Raw genomic sequence first — 22,500 nt, 5'->3', positions numbered from 1 at the left:
TATCAAGCTAGCTTGTTGTTGTGGGAGATCATGTTAGTGATGTATCGACGACTGACCAAACGAAGTAGTCTAGCGGGTTCTGATCTGGGAAGGAGGGGGCTTGTTAGAGAAGGGTACAAAGTCGTAGCACTCCTCCTGAAGCTAAGCCTGGGTCTCTTTGGACTTGTAGGCCGGCACTGAGTCCTGCTGCCACACATCCAGGGTCTGCCAGCGGCCACCTGATTGCACCAGGGGATCACCACTCTTCAGCACATCCACGCACTTTGGTGTTGACTTTCAAGCTTACTTCGAAGATGTGAGGTGGCATGATGTGGCCCTCACTTGAAACCATAGCAAAGACCATAACCGTGTCTAGAAACTTTTGTCATCACCCTGTGCACATCCGTGTTATTCGTGGCAATCCAGCAATGTATTTTTTATGGTGCTGGCAATGGGCCCGTTATCATCTTGTATCGGTAGAGAGCATGAGTTGTACAACGGCGCATCTACCATCTCGCTTGTTAAACAGTGTGTCGCTTTCAGATTTTATAGAGGGTTCCTATCGCTCTTGTACACAACGGGCTACAACAAAAAAGAACACCGTTTTTATCAAACGGAAATGGAATCATACCGCCTTTTCTATGATTACAATGTTATTGTTCCACCTCGTAAAATAAGATATTCACTCTATGTGTTTAACAATACAAATAATATCTACAACTTTAGTATGCAGAACCAATCACTTTTTAGTGTAATAATACGGCATAATCACGTTAGAATACCGGTAACCGTTAGATCACCGAAGTTAAGCAATGTTCAACCTAGTCAGTACTAAATATATGACGTTTTGGTAATACCAGGGGCTGTATGTAGGATGATATTGACACCGCCTAACAAGAACTGCAAAAACGTAACGTAATCATCTCACCAAATCAGTATATAGAATGTGAAGAAGTCAATTCAACTCGCCTGCAGCTTTGTTTTCGTCTGTAGGAGAACTACAAAATTATTATTTAAATCTTTAGCGTGACAGATTGGTTTACGGGCGTCAGTGGAATTGCAAGATATTTATCGAATCCAACGATTCTATTTAAACCTTAAGCCTGGCAGACCTAAGGCACGCGATACACAAATATATGGCTTTAACATGTGAGTGAAATTATTTCAAATGGCAAATTAAAATAAAATATTATTAAAATATCCAAATTCCCAAATAACAAAATTAAACTTAAAACAGTTAAAAAATTGCAATTAAAAATGTAAGCAAAATATTTTTTTAATGGACAAATAAATTAAAAACAAAAATTAAAAATAATACATTTAGAATACAATATTAAATAATAATAAATACCATTGTAACATTTGGCAAAAAATAACTTAATCGATTATTAATATAGATCATATGTACATAAATTAACGAGTCGATTGAATAGGGTATATGAATGTATGGAAGTGTATACTAAAAGTTGAAAATTTAAATATTGCTATGATTGAAGAAAGAAGGAGGTGACAATATTCCTATTGTAATAAGAAAACTACAGATTAATGTTAATTATATCAGGAAAGTTGGTAATATATAACCACACACACACACACACACACACACACACACACACACACACACACACACACACACACACACATATATATATATATATGATTAGTTCTTTTTTGAAAAAGAAATCCAGCAGAGTGCTCAATTAAAAGGAAAATCCGAAATGTAAGAGCCTATTTATATTTTGTGTACAGAAAGCTGTTAGATGAGACAAGTCATTAGTACCGGCGGTTTCAAGCCCGATAATTAGGACCGTTTAAGATATCATTATCAAGCTCTCTTCAGCCAATGTTCGAACATTGGCTTAAGAGAGCTTTATAATGATATCTGAAACAGTCCAAATTATCGGGCTTGAAACCGACGGTACCAATGACTTGTCTCATCTAACAACTTTCTGTACACAATATATATATATATATATATATATATATATATATATATATATACATTTCTCTCGTAGACAGACATCTTCCTTTACCTACACACACAAATAATACAATAATTTGCAACACACTGAATAAACTAGGAATTCCAATAATGCAAACTACATCACAAACTATAAAACAAACTTTACAAACAACAAAACATATCCAAAACAAACCAGTTTCTAATGCAGGCATATACATTGTTCCTTGCCGAATTTGCCATCATATATACGTTGGTGAAACCCAGCTTAAATGAGAGAAAAGGCTCTATGAACATAACAGAGATATATAAGTAATAGCAATTCTCTGAATGCATTATTTCTCATTCATTGACGCATAATCATGTCTTTCACTTCAAAAAAGAAAAAAAAATGGTTAAAATTATTTCAAGTAAACCTCTACCTAGACATCCTAAATCAGTGCTTATCGAAAATTCAAGCACAATTAAATAACGTGGAGGTTTCGGCACTATATAGCCATTAATAAGTAAACTTCTATTAAAGGAACATACATAATATATATGTATATACATAATATATATACGTATGTATCTATATACATAATATATATGTACATACATAATATATATGTATATACATAATATATATATATGCATATATACATAATATATATATATATGTATATACATAATATATATGTATATACATAATATATATGTATATACATAATATATATATATGCATATATACATAATATATATGCATATACATATATATATACATAATATATATGCATAATATATATATATATGTTTAAACATTATATATATATATTATATATACATATATATATACTTATATATACATATATACATACACACACTTATATATATATATATATATATATATATATATATATATATGTATATATATGATGAAAATAACGGAAATAGTATTCCGACAAAATAGAGAAAATAAAAAGGAACAAACCGTATCATCCCAACACTAATTTCCTCTGTAAGTCTCGAAATAAAGACGAAACGTTGATGAACACATAATACGGTTTGTTCCTTTTTATTCTCTCTCTCTTTCTCTCTCTCTCTCTCTCTCTCTCTCTCTCTATATATATATATATATATATATATACTCGCCATCGACAAACACAGTATAAAATATACTTAATCAGCATTATACTGAATCTATAGTTCTGCCTTTATATTTACATTTAAAATATTGACATTAAATACAGAACATTTCAACATCTTAAGAATAATATTTCCTCTCATACGCAGGTGGATTGAAAACTGGAAAACATGTTTATATTCATCAGAACAAGTTCTTGAAACAGTGTAAAACTTTGTATAAGCTTAAATAGAATTAATCGTAATCATATATTTTACTAACAGGGTGACCCGACGTTGTCCGGGATTGTATATATATTGATGATCAACGAATGTTTCACGCTCCCATATTTTTTTATTGTCATCGAAATCGATAAAATAGACTTTTTTCAATTAAAATATCATTGATTGCGTGCTCTAATTGATGCACCTTGAGGAAGCTTCACATACTTCTCGCAGTGACCAAGTTCACAACACAGTGTAACCTACATTGCACTGTAGAAAATCTATTGCTGATTTAAAGAAATAATTTTTATATTTAATGACTTTCATCAAAGTTTTAAATGCAAAAGTTAACTATGATGCCTCTATTGTGATCAAAACAGAAACATTCATTTCTGACGCGCCCTCGACATATGAAAGAACCTAGTGTTTATTTGACATACCTGTCATTGCTGGTTATGCGATGATAATGGCTTTAATTTAAGTTTAAAATGAAAAAAAGTAAAGTATCATGGTGTAATTGTGCTTTAAACAGAAACATTTATTTTGAACGCGGTCCTGCCATATCAAAGAACCTACCGTTGATTTTATATATTGAGCCTTTCGGCTTATGTGGGAATAACATTTCTCAAATGCACTTGTGATGTTAGGCTGTGTAAGAAGTTAACTTTCCTCAAAATCGTCTGTTTCTGTCTTTCATCGGATTATTTCGATTATCGATACTCATCAGAGACATTCGGTTGCAAAACCTTTCTAAGAACACTGCCAGAAACATAAGTACCTACGTGTGAAATTTCATAAAGATCGACCGAGCCATTTTCGAAGTCATAGGGAACGAACTCACAGGCACAGACACATAAAGTTCCTTTAATATAATAGTAGAAATTAGTGTTGGGATGATTATCAGAATCGGAATCGGGAGTCGGAAAAAATCGACAAATTTGGAGTCTCGAAATCGGTATCGGGATCGAAAAAATTGTTGTCTATTTTTCGATGCTAAAATGATTATTTTTATTGTCTTTTTTTATTTGATTTCGTTTAAAGCAAAATCTTCCATTGCTGGTAATAACGATAAAATAATAAATATTTATTGATTTTTATATACCAGTAAAGCTGGTATATAGATCATCCTCCACAAGTGTCATTTTTCGTTTAGGAAAATATTTACATACCTAACATGTATATTTTTTTTTACAGAAATCGGGGAAAATAACAACGCTATAGTTTAATATTTAGAAACGGGGCCTGTAATTATATGGGAATCGGTAATTGTATCCGAATCGGCGATTTAGTACGGAATCAGTAATTGTATCGGAATCGGGAAAAATATTGGAATAGTCCCATCACTAGTAGAAATACAATATGATATGATGATATTTATTTTCCCGTACTTAAATTCAAAATTGAAAAAAGGGTTCAATATTTAAAGACTGCCGAGATTAATTTTTTTAAATAAGGTATTTATCATTAGGCAACTAAGGTTTAACAGTTCCTACAAATTCAATTGCTCCTAAAATAGTATTATTAACCATCTTACTGCGACTGTGGGAAAATTGCGACAAGTCCCCCAGCTCTAATAGGAAGCGGGGGTAATAAAAAGGATCTCGAGTTTGAGGAAAGAATAGGAATAGAGCAAGATTTCAAATTTAATGGTATCTGAATACGAAAATTACAATTTTCTTGGAGCGGATAGATAACCTTATAAATTTAAGATAGCCGCCATCACCATTTGAAAATTCCTATAACTTTACAAAGGTGGCTTTTCAACGCAGGAATTATTCAGTCGTTGTAAATAGATAAATAGATTAATAAATAATAATTAAATAGTTGAAATAAATATTTGTTTATTTATTACCAGACTATAGATGTTAAATTTCTCAAATATTTCGGGTGCAACACCCATTTTCAAAAGGTAGAAGACATATGTCCACTCTTTATGTTGTTGTTTGAGAACCAGAAACGACAGCATAATGAGTAGACATCTATTTCCTCCTTCTTAAAAATGGGTGTTGCACCCGAAAATATTTGAGGAATTTAATATCTACAGTCAAGTAATAAATAAATATTCATTTAAACTATTAAATTATTATTTATTTATTTCAAAGACACCTTTTATCCGATAAACAATGCTTCCAGCGAACTACGCCATACTTCTTATAATTTGGGAATTTATTTTAGTAGTAGTAGTTACATAATACAAATGTGATTTACATTGATTGGGTCTACACGGAAAGTAGTCTTACAGAATCATTTTTTAAAATTAGCTGCGAAAAAGCACTGTTCTACACAAAAAAAAGCGCCTGTTCAAAATTTATTAGAAGAAGGTTCAATTTGATACAAAATACCACTCATAAATGTGCAACGATATTGTCTGAGGCTAAACTAAAATTAAGATTATGATTCACCTGCTGTTGTGCGTGGATGTTTTCCAGGCTTAAATTTGAAATAGTATATCTAGATATTCTAGTAATGTTTATAAGACAGATGTATACTCGTTGACAGTTCGTCGGTCTGAAATTCTCATTTTGAGGTAGTTTATCTTGGTCTGTCATAATAAAGTTTTAAGTAGCATTTTTGTTGGTCCTGACGCGTTCAAATTTAGTGTATAAATATTTTTGTTCTGTCATGCTCAAGTTTAAAGCAACGTTTTTCATCTGTTATGCTTAAGTTTAAAGTAGCATTTTTAGTCTGCAATGCTTAGGTGAAAAGTAGTATTTTGTGTCATACTGAAGTTTCAAGTAGTATTTTGTTCTGTCATGCTTAATTTAAAACTAATACATTTGATCAGTCAGAGTTATGATAAAAGTAACATTTTTGGTCTGTTATGCGCAAGTTTAAAGTAGCAATTTGATCTGTCATGTTTAAGTTTAAAATTGTATTTCAGTTCTGTCATATTTAAGTTTAAAGTAGTGTTTTATGTTCTGTCATGCGGCAATTAAAATTGTATTTTAGTTCTGTCATGCTTAATTTTAAAGTAGTATTTTTGATCTACCAGGCTTAATTTTAAAGTGCATTTTACTCGATCTGTCATACTCAGATTGTTTTTCCTATACGCACAGATCGAACGGACGCATGTAACGAATTAATCTATCTTTGTTCACCAACAAAATAATCTCAACAATTGTATTGCGACGTCGTTAAGTTAAGGACCACGTTTTATGACATCTGTAATGCAATTATTCTGTCGTCAAATGAAATGTCGTGCCAGACAATGTTTTATTGTATCTTTATGCAGAAGAAACTCAAAACGCAACATATATTAAAACCAACTTAAGAAAAGAAAGGACGGAGATTGGGTTGTTTCGAATTACTTACGAAGGCAACATTCGGTAGAGAAGTTCGTCTGTTTTTTTCTTTTCCTCTTCAAGCAACATAGTTCTCTCCCGCACAATGTCTTCCAAATCATTCGAGTATTTTTCAAGCATTTTGAACATGGTGTCCACGAAGTTCATTTTTCTGAAAACGAAAAAAAATAATGCAAAGTTTAACAGGAAGGGATTTAAAAAGATATGTATAGATAAGAACTAAAAAAAAAATATGTAAAAGGTTATTTATTCGTATGTCGTGGTTATCGTGGTCGTGGTGGTGGTGGTGGTGGTCGTCGTCGTCGGCTCCTACTCGTATCCGAGCATTGGGTTCTGTCGTCAGGTGGGTGGGTGCCTATGTGATACATGGCCGTACAGTCCGATTCTACGGTGGAAGAGCCGCGGACAGTGCTCACAGAGGAGGGTAAGGAGATGGGGTTGCTCTCGCCCCCTTCTCTTTCTTCTCCCAGCCTCTTCCATTCTTCTCTTTTCCTCCTCAAAGTAAGCACTACCGCGGTGTACAGCGTTCCTCCACGCCTTTCTGTCCCTGGCAGCCTCTTCCCACGAGGAGTGGTCGATGTCAGTTGCTGCCAAAGTGCGCTTCAGCTGGTCTTTCTAGCGCATTTTTGGTGCTCCTCATGGTCTTGTTCCTTTTGCCAGTTCTCCGTACATCATTCTCTCAGAAAGCGTTAGATTTTGCATTCTGTGGACGTGGCCTGTCTAGCGGAGGGGGTGGCGGATAATAGTGGCATCAACACTTGTCATTTTGGAAAGTTCCAGTACCTCAGAATTGTAGGTATGGCTATTCCAGGGTATTTTCATAATTTGCTTTAATTTTGTTTGTTGGAAGCGTTCCAGATGTTTTATTTCACTTCTGTATAGTGTCCACTTTTCACAGGCATACAGGAGCGTGCAGATGGCAGCTGCCCGGAACACCATTATCTTCGTGGTCATCATAAATGCGTAGTTGTTAAATACGCGGCAGTTGAGTCGTCCAGAGCGGAATGGGCTGCCCGTATTCTGTTCTCCACGTCCTCCTTGCATGTATGAGTAGATGTTAAAATGTTTCCAAGATAAGAGAATTGATCTACCTCCTCTAGTGATTGGTTGTTAATTGTGATATTAAGGGCTGGAAACGTCTGTCCTGGCGGATGTTGGACGAGGGTCCTGGTCTTGTCCGTGTTGACCTGCATCCGAAACCTTTCATATGCAGAGTTATATGCGTCTGCTAACGACTGCAGGTCCTCTGCCGTCTGACCTGGAGTGGTGTTGTTATCAGCATATTGTAGTTCTCACACTTCGCATAAGGTGGTTTTGGTTTTGGCACGGAGTCGTGCGAGGTTGAAAATTCCTCCGTTCAACTAAATTGCAGGCCAATTGAGGGTATGTCTGGTGGAATCTCGCTTAGCATTGCTCCGATGTACAGCGAGAAACACGCTGGGGCCAAAACAAATCCTTGCTTCAGACCGCCGTTGATGGGGAATGGGTCTGAAAGAGAGTTCTGATGACAAACCCTTCCAACCATTCCGTCATAGAGGGCACGTACCAGTTCAACGAAGTTGCGTGGACAATCGTATCTCGTGAGGACAGCCCACATGGCAGGTAGTGGTACTTTATCAAACGCCTTTTTAAGGTCCCAAAAAACGAACATCATGGGCTGTTGCTGTTCAAGACTTTTCTCTAGCAGTTGTCTTACACAGAAAATCATGCCCACTTTCCTCCGGGAAGATCGAAACCCGCACTGGGTCTCTGGCAGGACATCCTCTGCGAGGATGAGCTGGTGGTCAAGGAGAATCTGAGTGAAAATCTTACTCGCAATGCTAAGCAGTTATATTCCCCGGTAGTCGTTACAGTTCTCCCTGTCCCCCTTCTTGAAGATGGTGATGATATTAGCATCACGAAAGTCGCTGGGGAGAGTCTTGGTCTCCCATATTTTTAGTATAAGGAGCATCAAACGATTTCTCAGCTGGGGCCACCATGAATGAGGAGTTCTAGCGGGATTTTACCTGGTACTGGGGGCTTACCGGGCTTCATACATTTTAGAGCCATGTTGAAGTCCTCGATGGAGGGTGTGAGTGCCATGCAGAGACGGACGGGATTCTGTGGGGTCATTCTCAAGAGATCATCTGGGGGTGTTAGCGTGATCATTAAGGAGGTTCTTAAAGTGACACCTCCATCTCTCCAGGATGCCCTCACGGTCAGAGATGGTCGTGGTCCCATTTGTGTCTTTTAGGCTGTCCACTGATGATCGTTTCGGACCGAAAATTTCCTTCGTTGCTGCGTAGAAACTGCGCAGGTCATGTTGGTCAGCGAAGCGCTGGATCTCAGCAGCTTTTCTCTGCCACTAGATGTTCTGGGCTTCACAAATCCTTCTTTAGCAGTCTGCTAAAGCTACCTTGTGAGCGCGTTTGTTGGCAGCTGCAGGTTGGCCCTCTGAAATCAGACGTGCTTGACGTTTTCCTTCAATGCGACGAGAGATGGTGGCGTCATTCTCATCAAACCAGTCTTGCCTTTTCTTGGTGGTGTGACCTAGTACCTCCTACGCAGCACGGATGATGGCGTCTCTGAGAGTGGTCCATTGGTGCTCTACTGTCGCCTGACTCACGGGCTCTGCGATGTGTCGTTCGCAGGCCTCCCTGAAATTCTGTGCCAACTGTGGTTCGCGGAGCTTGCTACAGTTAAAACGTCGGTTTGGTACGCTATTGGGTGCCCTTTTGGGTGGTCGAATGATCGTCATGGAAAGTCGAGAGATCAGGAATCTGTGACCGTCCAGCAGTCATCCGCCCCGGTGGTGGATCGCGTGGTGTGAACGTCTCCTCGGTCTCTGGCTCGGGCTCTGGTCAGAACGTAGTCCAGGGTGTGCCAGTGTTTGGAAAAAACCCGAAAAAAATATTCGTATATAAACTCTGGTTAAATGACATACAAATCAACGCGACGAGATGATGGCCTCCGACATCAACATTTGTGAAGCATCCAATCATATTTAAGCTATCTTTTTTATCTCAATATTATTAAGTACAAGAACTTGTACTTGAGAATTTAGTACACGCTCTATAACAGACACGAGGGTAAAACAAATGAACACATATCTAAGGAATTGCTAAAACTCTAGATAAAGACCTCCACTCTATAGTAGAAATGGGACCGTAACTGGTTGGTCACGTTCAATGCTGCCAAGACCAAGCTTATTTCCTTTAATAATTACAAGAAAACTTCTCAACCACTGATGATATTGCTAATAATACACTGCCTAAAAGTACTTCTCTCACGCTCCTAGGGTTAACATTCACAGACAACATGAATTGGAACAAATACATTGAGGCAATTGCTTAGACTGCTGCAAGGAAGGTGGGCTCTCTCTACCGTGTTAAAATACTACTCACACCTAAGAATATCCTGTATCTCTACAAGACCACGGTTCGCCCATGCATGGAGTATTGTGGTCACATCTGGACTGGCGCATTTGCTACTAGTCTCTCGCTCCTCGACACGACCCCAAAAAGAGTCACCAAGCTAATAGATACTAAACTATAAACTAAACTCAAACCTCTGTCCTATCGCCGAAACGTGGCATTGTTGTTCCTATTTTACAGCTGTTGCAATGGCAAGTGCTCTGACGAACTCCGAGCACTGCACTCCATCGACGACAACATCCCTAACACACCCGAAAACAGAAAAATTATAACCCTACACTGTAAAGATTCCTAGATCCCGTAAAGCCTTCTACTCAAATAGCTTTTTTCCTCAAACTGATGCACTTTGGAATTCCCTCCTGGGCCTCTGGTTATCTAACTATACTGATTGCAGAAATTCAAGTGTAATGTGAACAGACATCTAGGTGCCAAACTGTCTTAATAGTCTCCCTGAAAATCTGGCTCCAAATAGTAGCCCCTCATAATTAAGTGTCCCTGTGCACTGTTTGGGGATTAATCGTCATTACTAAATACTAGAAAGATAGAAATACGTATTTATAAATATAAATATGAGAGAGAAAAAGAAGACAACTACATGTGTGATGTTGTCAGGTTTTACAAAACAATTATTTTAGGGAAATTGATTTAACGCGTGAACGCAGCAGATCTCGTCGCCGATCAATTATAAATACTTAGTAAAACAAATGTCACATTTGACAGATATCTGGATCAGGTGAAATTTGTAGGTCCATGACTTTGTTTACAATGTTTTATCAAATGGCCACCATAGATACGATAGAATTTGAATTCATCATCTCGATTTTCTTTAACCGTGAAGGTTTCACTAAGACAATCATGCACCCTCAGAAACAGAGAGATCTGAAATATTGAGTGGTGCTGTGCGTATATGCCTAAAGACAAAGTATTTTAACACGCTTATATACAGGGTTGAATGATACAATTGTCTCTCTCGAAATGACAACAGGATTCCATTTCCGTTTAATGAAAACTGTTTTTCTTTTTTTTGTTGCACACCATCTACTAATTGGCCAGTTGTGTATCAATCCTAAGAGTGATAGGAGCATTCTATCTTGTCGGAAAGTGATACAATATTCAACTAGTGAGATCAGAGATGCGCCGTGTAAAACTAATGCTCTCTACCGATCCAAGTTATAACAACAGGACCATTGTTAACACCCTAAAATGCAAATCCAGACGGTTCAACGCTTTAGGACACATCTCAACCAAGTTTCCGGCCACGGTTATTGTGTTTGATGAGGTTTCTAGTGAGGGCCACATCATGCAAACTCACATTTTCGGCTTGACAGTCCACACCAAAGTTTACCTGGATGTGTTAAAGAGTGTGATGATCCCCTGGTGCAGTCAGGTTGCCACCTGCAGACCTTGGGTGTGAGAGCAGCACTCGGCACCGGCCCATAAGTCCAAGGAGACCTACGTTTTGCTCTAGAAGGCGTACTACGACTTTGTACGCTTCTCTAACTGGTTCCCTTTCTCCCCCGACTTGAACCCGCTGGACAACTTCATTTAGTCATTCGTCTAGAACATCACCAATATAATCTTCCACAACACAAAAGCTAGCCTGATTGACGCCATCTGCAGAGTATTCTTTAAATAAAATTTTAGTGTTGTTTTCTTTAGGGCGACAAATTTATCGTTCCACCCTGTAGTGTCAATTCATCTAAAATGGCTAATGTACACATCACACGCCATTAAGATCTCATATTTTATATCGATATGAAAAGGACTAAATTATCTTATATATTTTTAAAACATACATAACAATAATATTGCTTCAATGTGTTTTGAAAACAAAATACAAGTGGTTGCCGTTCTGTTGGATATAGTGTCAAACTCTTATACGTGCATTTATGTTAATAGCATTTTAAAGTCTTCTCCCGTTTCTTTACTTTTGATAAGCAATTCAACGATGGAATGGGAAGGATAATTTCCCTTACTTGCCCAGGAGAAAACAAACCAAAACATTATCAATTGACGCTTATTATAGTCATCTAAATTATTTATAGTAAGTTTTGGCTTGGTTCATTTTTACACAGCATTATTTTGAAGACATTAGGAAGACTTTTCACTCACTAAGATCTATCAATTATATTAGCACTCATAGTGTGTGTTGAGCAAAAAAAAAAAAAAGAAAAAATGGTTGTAGGCAGGCAGCTTTGAATCCGTACCGCGAAGGAGAAAAAAGAACGCGAAAAAAAAAAAAAAAAACAATAAAAAAACAAACGTGACGTATTTGCCGTTGCGTCTATCGCAAAACCGGAAGTGGCGAAGGTTTAAATTAAAGCCAGTCTATAGAAAAAAGGGGGTGACTTCCGAAAATATCGGCGAAAAAAAGCGACCCCTCCTTGTAAAAAGTGCCCAGTTGAGGGTGAAGAAATTAATGTTTCTGGCGAATATTTCGATATTTATCGTCCGAGTGGACGGGCTTAAAACGATACCGAGCTCGTAAAAATCCGCCGCCTTTGTCGAAATTTTTGACATACACACATGCATACATTAAGACAGACAGTTGATATTTATATTATAGATTATTTATTTTTTATAAATAGAATTTTAAGAATATTGAAAGAAATATTAATGTCGTGTTTGAGTAATTCGAAATAAACAGACAAAAAATAAAAAAAATATCCCGAAAAATGAAGAGGCGATACAGATGGGTAGCATAAATCTGATTCAGGCGTTTCTTGGTATTCTACATAACTCCTCATGTCATCTTGGGTCGGTTTTCCATCTGACCTTTTCCTTGAAATCTTCAAGAATTCGAGAAAATGTCAGAGAACTTTTTTCTAAAGCATCCCCAAAGCAAAATCTGATAACTTTGAAAATTACGCTTAAACTTAAAACTAAAATGTCAAATGCGAAATAGCAATTCCAGCGACGTACCATGAAAACCGATATGGAAAATGTATATGATATAACCATTTTCATAATAATTAATGAAAGGAAAATATATATGATATAACCATTTTCATAATAATTAATGAAAGGAAAAGAAATGATAGAAACTAGCTTATCGATTGCGATTTGCTGTTTTTAACCGAGACGATACAAAGTAACTAACGGAAACAACTTTATAGAAAATTCGCTCAATAAGACATACATGTACAGATAAAAGCAAAAATAAATAAGAAAATTTCAATGCAGTTGCAAATTAACTATATGCAAGTCAACTTACATTATGCGAATACGATTTTACATAAAGTGTATTCAGACATAGGGGAAGATTTTAAATCGGTTTTGGGCAGAATATTTGGCTGCCACGGGGTCAAATTTCAATAGATTTTACCTTTGCAGTCTCTAGCAAACTATTCGGCCAATTTTGGGTATAAATATTTGAAATTTTACATAAAAGATGTTCAGACATACAGCAAGCTTTTTAAATCAGGTTTTTTGGGGAAAATTAAGCTGCCATGAGGCCAAAGTTGAAATAGTTGACTTTTGCAGACTCTACCAAAGTCTCCCGCCAATTTTGGGTCCAAACACTTGAAATGCAAGATGTAGGTTACATGGATATGAGTAAAACTGTTATATATATATATATATATATATATATATATATATATATATATATATATATATATATATATATATATATGCACATACAGTTTTGAACAGTATGTACGACCCGAGCAAAGCCGCGTTAAACTGCTTGTAAATTAATAAAAGTAAATTCAATCTGGATATATATATATATATATATATATATATATATATATATATATATATATACATCCCAAACCTCTGACCTTGATGGAGGATGAAACTAAAACTTCTTGCTATGGTTTCAAGTTATCTCAAATAACAGCAAGAGGAGACTTGATTCGAAATATTACTCATATGTTATATCTCTCCTCTATTTGAAATAAGGTATTATTATTGTAGTGGAGCCGTGAAAGGTGAAAGTAGGAAAACACGACGACTAGTGAGAATGCGAAGAAATTTATATCCAGAACAGAGACAGGAAGATTAGTAAGTCCGTGTGGAGTCGTCTCTGTACGACATCCGGATAGCTCTCATTGAGCAGTCTATACTTGCTGCTTATATGGTTAATGGATAAGTCCATCTTAGTGATTATAAGGGTGTGTATGTCCCCACAACACCTCCTCCCACGCTTTTTTTGTTTAGGGGAAAAAACGTTAATATTTCTTCCTTTTTGGATCGATTATAAGGGTTCAGTAACCTTTCTCTTCCTTGTCGATCGGCACTGTTCTAAGTTTGCTTGGGGAGGCTCGATATCGAACATATCATATAACGTATTGCTAGCTTCTTCCTCGACTTGAGGTGTGTCTTTTCCATCGTTACGACAACGTCTAATTGTATTCATATGTCCCTTGTGAGTGGCGGTAGGCCTAGAACGATGTATGTTGTGTTTCCAATTCTTTTGTCAATTGTTCCCTGTTCCCAAAACGATGTTTTGTTTCCGTATGCTTTAAAGAAAACCTTTTCTCCTGAATTTGCTTGTTTTGGCAGTAGTTTTTGAATACTGGTTGTATTTTTCGTGAAAACATGGTCTCTGCAGGAGACGTTGCTTCAGGGGTATTCGGGTTCGGTGTGATCTTGTAAACCTGTAACTGTTGTAAGGCCTTATCTGAAGGTGTTCTCGATCGTGTTCTCGAAGGTGTTCCCGAAGCTTTCTTTAATGCTCTTTTCAAAGTGTCAACGAAACCTTCTGCCGGTCCATTTGATTTTGGATGATACGGAGGTATAGTAATGTGTTTTATTGGAAAACTTTCGCAGAATTCCTTAAAATCAGTTGATGTTAACTGTCCTGTATTCGCTGACTAAGCAATCGAAAACGCCAAATCGGGCAAAAAGTTCATCGAGGAAAGAGATAGCGACTCTTGTGGTATGTCTCTTGCACCTGAGTACTTCTGGCCATATTGAATAGCTATCTACTACAATCAAGCAGTAGACATCCTCCACTGGCCCTGCGAAATCCACATGTATTCTCGACCAAGGTTGGTCTGTCTTTGCCATGGTTTGTAGGTGATTGGTGGTGCTTTAGCTTGCAAGAATCCACCAATTTTGAGATGTATAAATCGATATTTGGCCAGTATACATAACTCAGTATAAGGATTTTCATCCTATTCTTCCCTGGATGTCATGCATGAAAATCTCTTGGTATTCGTTCTGTAAAGTCTTGCGTATAACCACCCTTTCACTATATACTGGTACGTTGTCACACAAGGAGAAAATGTCCGCTATCTGCCGATGTTTCTCCATGATTTTCTGTTTTGTGGATCAAATGAATTCGTCTTCTTGAGCTTCGCATTTTATTTCCTGTAGTTCTTTAATCATGTTAAACATCAGATTCTTGATCTCGCTGTCGTTTTTTAAAGAAGCGATCACAGTGTCTTCTAGTGGTTCGCTTTGATTTGGAATTAGCCTTGACAATCCGTCAGCATGACCAAGTTATAGTTAAGTAAGATCGTATACACAGGTAGTCCTTTCTTCGATCCGAAAATAGTTAGGAGCGGTTTATCGTCAGTTTGAAAATTAAAAAATCTTCCATGCAAATAACGAAGGTACTTTGTTACTGCGAATATTATTGCGAGAGCTTCCTTGTCGATCTGCGAGTAATGTTTTTCCGAAGGTAATAACGTGCGTGACGCATGTGCCACTGGTTTCTTGCTTCCATCCGGCATTCTGTGTAGTATGCAAGCGCCTATGCCATGAGAGCTTGCGTCGCTGGCAACTATGATGTCTAATTCTGGATTGTAATGTGTAAGAGATAGGTCGGACGTAAGTGCAGTTTTTTTTTGTTGAATATCTCCTGGCATTCAGATGTCCATTCCCAAGTACTGTCTTTCTTCCAAAGTTTGTTAAGTGGGGTCCGAAGATTATGCATGTTGGGAATAAATGACTGGTAATAGTTGGCCAGTCCTAGAAAGCTTTGTTGTTCGGCGACGTTCCCGGGAGTTGGCATGTGCTTTATTGCAGTTGTCCTGTCAGGATCTGGTCTCCTTTCTCTCTTTATCAATTATGTATCCTAGGTATTTAATTTCTTCTAGGAAAAATTCGCACTTTCCTTCCTTGACTTTAAAACCGAAATTCTGTATCCGTGAAAATACTTTTAGTATGTGCTCTCTATGTTGTTCCTTGAATTTGCTGAAGATAATAATATCGTCCAAGTATGCAGTTGCGAAATCGAGTCCGTCCAGCATAGTATCCATAATTTCTTGAAAAATCGGCGTCTCTCAAATTTGTATAAACCCCGGTTAGTGTTTATGCAAAGTAGCTTTGAGCTATTTTCCTCAACCGGAATCTGAAGATAAGCCTCACTGAGATGGATCTTAGAGAAGATCTTACCTCCGTTCAGTTTTGCAAAAATCTCCTCGGAAATAGGCGGTGGATAATGGTAGTCTTTCAAGACGGCGTTTAGCCCAGTCGAAAAGTCAGCGCAAACGCGGATTTCCTTCGATTTCTTTTTGACGTATACGGTAGGAGCTGCCCATTGGCTGAATTCCACTTTTGATAAGATGCCGATCTTGACTAGTCTGTCAAGTTCCTCATTAATTTTCTCTAGCGAAGCGAATGGTACGTTCCTTTTTTTTTCCTAAAAACTGTTTCTGCATTGGATTTCAGTTCAAATTTGGCTGTTGCTTTCCTACATTTACCCAAGCCCGCTGAAAAAAAATCAGGAAAAAGCTTTTTTAGATCCAATTTAAGTTCTTGTTTTTCTGTAGAAAGCGATTCTAATTTTTGTCAAAAGGTGTTGATCGGTACACTCCACAGATTAAATTCCTGAAACCAATCGGCCCCAAACAAATTTTCTGTGTTATTGAGCCCAAAACGTTTTCTCGTTGTACCATTAAAAGTGACATTTGTAGTTAGTTCTTCAAAATTTATTTTTTCTCCAGTTACCGTTTTTGCTGCTTTGCCAGTTTTATGCATAGTTGGCCTTTTTAAATTTCTCCACGTCTGTAAATTTATTATCGATAAGTCCGACCCTGAGTCTAACTGTAATTTAACGTCCTTGTTTAAAATTCTAACTAAGACGTATTTTCGACTGTTATTTTCGTCTTTCTTATTCATTCTCTCCTGTTGAACCCGAATTTTACTTTTTTTCTGCCATTTTCAGTGTGAGCTTTTGTGTCCTAGTTTTTTTTGCAATTAAAACATTCTTTGGTACGAAAAAGGCAATCCTTTGACCAATGCAAGTTTCCACAGCGAAAACAAGGGGTTGAAGGCTTCTGGGTACCTTGTCTTTCGTGCTTAAGTTGAAGATAGGGTCTAGTTTCCTGTTTTGTATTTTAGAGAGTACCCATAGTTCTTCTCTGTATATTCTTTATGTGTGCAATATCAGATTCTTCGATGTTCATGGGTCCCTTCTTGATACTAATGATTCTTTGGCAATATTCCGGTAGCTTTTGTACAGTTGACAAAACTCTTCGATGGATCTCAGAGTCTCTTGTCGAAGTTAACCCCTGGACGAATATGAGGCACTTGAAATCATCGGCACTCAATTCTGACAATTTAAAATCGTCACAGTGTTTGTTAACAATCGAGGCGAAAGTCAAGTAGTCCACAGTTAGTCGTTTAACGGTTTCCGTAAACGTCAGATCGCTAGTCTTTTGTGGCAAGATATAGTCGACAAATTTGTCGTGTTCCGTAGCTCCTAATTTGCTAAGTAACAAACGGACATTTTTTTGGTCTGCCCAATTTCCACAGTCGATATTGTACAGATCTTTATACCGTTTTAAATACGTTTCAAATATTTGATTTTCTTTCTTATTTTTACACAGGAATCACCACATTATCAAGGCTAAGAGGCCACTCAAGGATAAGGGTTAAAGAGTGTACAGTAGAAATTGGAAAATATAGTAATCATTAGTAATGAAAATTCGGTAAATTTGTTAACTTATATGGAACGGCTCATCAAGAACTTATTTACGTTAGACTTGAAGACAACCATATTGTACTCAGCCGGAAAGCAGGAAAACGGAAGACAATTCCACAGGCGTGCAGTTCTAAGAAAAAAGCTTTGTTCATGGAATCTACGTTTAGTTTTCCGCACAGATAAAGAGTGGGGGAATTATTGATAGTGTTTTCAGCTAGACGAGTGTTTCTTGTGAAAGTTTGGCGAGAGGGGACCATAGACTGAAGCTCGGTCGAACACTTTCCATGAAAATAACGATACATCAGAGACAAGCTCGCAACATCTCTTGTGTGAGATAGAGGTTGCAGGGAAGAGAAAATGACATCTCCTACGAGGCTACGAAGTCTATTTTGAACTCTATCAAGGAAGGACAAGTTCTTTCTAGCAGCTCCTGCCCAAATGTGGCAACAGTATTCCATCCTTGGACAACCTGCCTCTTATATAGATAGAGAATTGCATCAGCAGTGAGATATCTACTGGATCGATAGAAAGATCCCACCATTTTTCCGTAGGCCCTGGCAACAGATTTTATGTACGTGTTCCATTTAAGATCAGGAGTAATGGTCAAGCCCAGAAGCTTGTCAAAACTTGAGGCCTCCTTAAGACGAGAGCCATTCATTTCAATTGATGCCAGATGTGGATCAGAATGTTAATGATGTAAAATGAGAAGCTTGGTTTTAGATGCATTAAAAGTAACCAGCCACTCCTTTCCCCATTGTACCACGTGCTCAAGATCAGAGGAGAGAGAATCAGAGAGAACTTGGTCGTTTATTGTCTTCGATGTGCTACCATAAATGGTAGTGTCACCAGCATAAATGTCTACAAATGAAGTAAGGATGTGATTTGGAAGATCATTAATGTAGATCAGGAAAAGAGTTGGACCCAGGATGGTCCCCTGAGGGACACCAGCATTAATACTGTGAGCTTCTGATTTTTGCCCTTCAACTACTACTCTTATGACAGGACAGTAGGTGAAATTATTTATTGTACTTAGTACCGCACTCTGAGTAAACGCCGTATCGCTCTCTTTAACTTGATTCTTATTTATTAAAACCTTAAGTAGTGCTTCAGTTCTCTCTTGCTGCTCAGTTTGCAATGCAAAAAGTCTGTTATCTTCTCTCTTTTGCATTTGGATCATTCTTTCTTCTGCCTGCTGTAGTCTATCGTCAACTCTTCTTTGCTGGTCCATTTGAAATTCAATTAGACGGGATATCGTCTCTTTCACATCTTCCATTATGTCTCTTTATTTTATTTTCTCGCTTACACGTGTTCCTTTTGTCTGATTTTTGTTTTACCGTAGAGGAAAAATAGTACAATATACTACGTACACCATGCAATATACAACATGAAATGGGTTGGACGAAAAACAAAAGAGAAACACTTTTTTTTAAGTCATCAAAACAAAACAAAAAAAATATTTGCCTTTTTCCTCTCTCAGTATAGTTCAAACAAACAACTAGTCGGTCACAATAACCACTTTGTCATAAAACAAGAATTCATTTTCCGAAATTTCCGTAACCGAAAAAAAAAAAAAACTTCAACATAAAGTCCATATGTAATTTGCAAAAAAACTTGCGTCGACCCGTTCTACGGCAAATAAAATCAAGATTGCTTTTTTTCTCTTCTTTCTTTTTTAGCAAGCATGACCCCCCCCACCCAAATTTCTTGGAATAGATAAATTTAAGTGAAGACTTTTCTTTTTTTATGTTGCAATTTTTCGTCGTTGAACTTTTGAGATTTTGCGTTGTATCTTAGAGAGTTTGCAATTGACTATTTCGTATAGTTGGAAAGTTGAAGTTTTTGCGCGTGAGTTTTTTTTTTTTTTTTTATTTTCTTACATCCTTGTCGTCATTGTAGTGTAGTCGGGAAAATTGAAAGTAGGAAAACACGACGACTGGTGATAATACGAAGAACATTTATATCCAGAACATGTTTAGTGATACAGGAAGGTTAGTAAGTCCGTGGGGAGTCGTCTCTGTACGACATCCGGATAGCTCTCATTGAGCGGTCTATACTTGCTGCTTATATAGTTAATGGATAAGTCCATCTTAGTGATTATAAGGGTGTGTATGTCCCCACAACAATTATGAATATCTCCAGTATCAAATTATCTTTATACACTGTATATGTATGAAAACAAAAAGAGGGAATATATAACATATGAGAAATATTTAGAATCAAATACACTTTTACTGTTATTTCAGATCATTTGATATTATGGCAGCAAGTTTTTATCTCCCCCCCCCCAATCAAGGTCAGAAGTTTGGAGGAAATATCAGTTATTTTGTAATTCCAAACTAGGAAAAAATGAATATGATTGCAATATTGGTAAAGATGCCGTATATTTCTACCCAAAACATCATGTAAGATTACCACTATAATAAATCTTCTAGGGTGCTGAAAACGAAAATAACAGTTAAACTCCCAGGAACCAAGTGATTTCGATGATATGATTAAATTATAGTTTTAAAAGTGGGGGTCACTTTTCTATATTAATTTAACGTAAAATAGACATACACATATAACAAAGGTGGACATAAATAAAGTGGATGCTTAATTTGTGTTAAATTATTATAGAAAAGCGATCCCCCACTTGTTTAAACAATAATATACGACATTAACGGCAAATGTCACATAGAGCACTACACAGTTCAGGTCATTAGGTTTCCAACAAACCATCATTTGTTATAATCTGATTAATAGTGCAACGATTTCTAACTTATTAATTTGCCAAAAATGTCGTTTATATATATTTTTTTTCTACTCATTTCTATCTATAACCTATATTAATTTTCTTATAAATTTTAAATCCAAACATTTTATTTAAATTTTTTCAGATTCATCTGCCTTACTTTTAATGCTAGGTTTATTTATGGTGTCTTTTAAATTCAATAAAAATCCTCCTTAATTTGCTGATGAGGAGACCGAGCTTACCAAAAAAACTATATATAATTGTTCTACATAACTTCATGTATACAACAAATAAAAAGCACGGATTTCCGAAATGATCGTACAGATAATTGACTTTGTTGTTGTTCCTTCTTATGAAACTGATTTTTAATTTAATTAAAATTTGATTTTTAAATTTTAAATTTTTTTTTTAATTTTTAAATTGAAAATCACTTTACTTAATATTGAATTAGCTCTAGGACATTTAACTATCGAGCTTATTATATATCTAAATTACAACGAGCATTTCCTGTATTTTAATCAAACTAGTAATTTCACTGTTACATTAAAATACACTAAGCTCTTTAGACTATTATTCTAATCTCCTTTAAATTATATATATATATATATATATACATATATATCCCTTTATATATGTATATATATATATATATGTATATATATATAAAGGGATATATATATATATGTAATATGTATATATATATATTACATATATAGCCCTTTATATATATATATATATATATATATATATATATATATATATACTCGTAGCCAAATTAAATACTGAAATGCTAATATCTTTTGTTCTATGGAACGAAACTACATGAAAATTGCAGGCTTTTTGAAAGTTATACTACGATTCTATTGTTACAATCTTATGACAATTCGTAAAAAAGAACCTATATTTTCACACTAATAAAATATGGCCAAATTTGCCTTCATTTGTATATATAGTATCCTGCAGGCCAGCTTCAGTTTTGCTGCATGGGTTATCTCCCCTGTGGCCTAGCTAAAAATGTATTTTTCTTTAGATTCCCATAAAAACCCATGTAATATATGTTGGTGAACGTAAAAAAATACACTTGTGTTGGTGATCTAAGCATTTAAGTTTTGTTTGTGGCCTAAAACAAATTCATACTCAACATATAATCATTAGTAACAGTAATGCCAAAGTAAATTTTAAACAGAAACAATTCAAATAATAAACACTTACACGAAGCGTTCTTGGCATCGGAAAGTAGGCACAAATTTTCCGCTCCTGTATCTTAAGAAGTTCCGATTTTCTCGATCTTCTACTTTGATTTTGATTAATCGTTCCACCACTAATATATGTATGTCAGGTCATGTCATATGCTACTGATACCATGTAACCCAGTACTACCTGCCTCATGGTCGGGTCACCGGCGACTGAACTGGTACCGCCACCAGACTTGTTTGGTGAGAAGGGGTGCTAGTCTGCCTGAAGGATTAAAAACAAGACCTTCCAAAGGGCGAATAAACCGTTTTTCGGGGTTAACGGCCAACTAGCACCGTGTGTATTTGTGTGTGTGTGTGTGTTGGGGTGGAGAGGACTCCTGTAAGCCGTGGTGAAGGCAACCTTTCTAGGAGAAGCAAATCTCTGATTTAAAAAACATAAAGCGGGAGACCAGTACCCGCATTAAGTTGGTGTGCAGTTTAACTTGTTGCTGGCTATGTTGCTCTTGCTTGTTGCTGGATTTCAACATTTTGAACCGAGAGAGAGAGAGAGAAAGAGAGAGAGAGACGGAGAGACTTAGCTGTCGTACAAAGCTAAGACTCTGTAACATCATCTGTGTATAGATACTCCATCAGGCATTAGTCTATAAGAGTGGTCCTGTGGCGATGGAAAAGTTGTGACGCGTGGAGGCTTGAAATGCTGGAAGCATGTAATAA

General features: G+C 36.5%; 1 protein-coding gene across 1 annotated transcript in view; it reads right to left on the bottom strand.

The window, feature by feature from the left end:
* The window catches only part of LOC145297633 (retinal guanylyl cyclase 1-like), a 1,014,990-nt gene that overhangs the window by 143,219 nt on the left and 849,271 nt on the right, over window positions 1-22,500 (bottom strand). The window contains exon 12 of the mRNA XM_080143738.1: window positions 6,578-6,718. Within this exon, the coding sequence (XP_079999864.1) occupies window positions 6,578-6,718 (141 nt within the window). The remainder of the gene's footprint in view (window positions 1-6,577; window positions 6,719-22,500) is intronic.

This window comes from Euprymna scolopes, chromosome 18 (assembly GCF_053919585.1).
Source record: "Euprymna scolopes isolate OS-2025 chromosome 18, ASM5391958v1, whole genome shotgun sequence".
In the NCBI taxonomy this organism is placed as follows: Eukaryota; Metazoa; Mollusca; class Cephalopoda; order Sepiida; family Sepiolidae; genus Euprymna; species Euprymna scolopes.
This window is presented reverse-complemented; position numbering and strand designations above follow the sequence as displayed.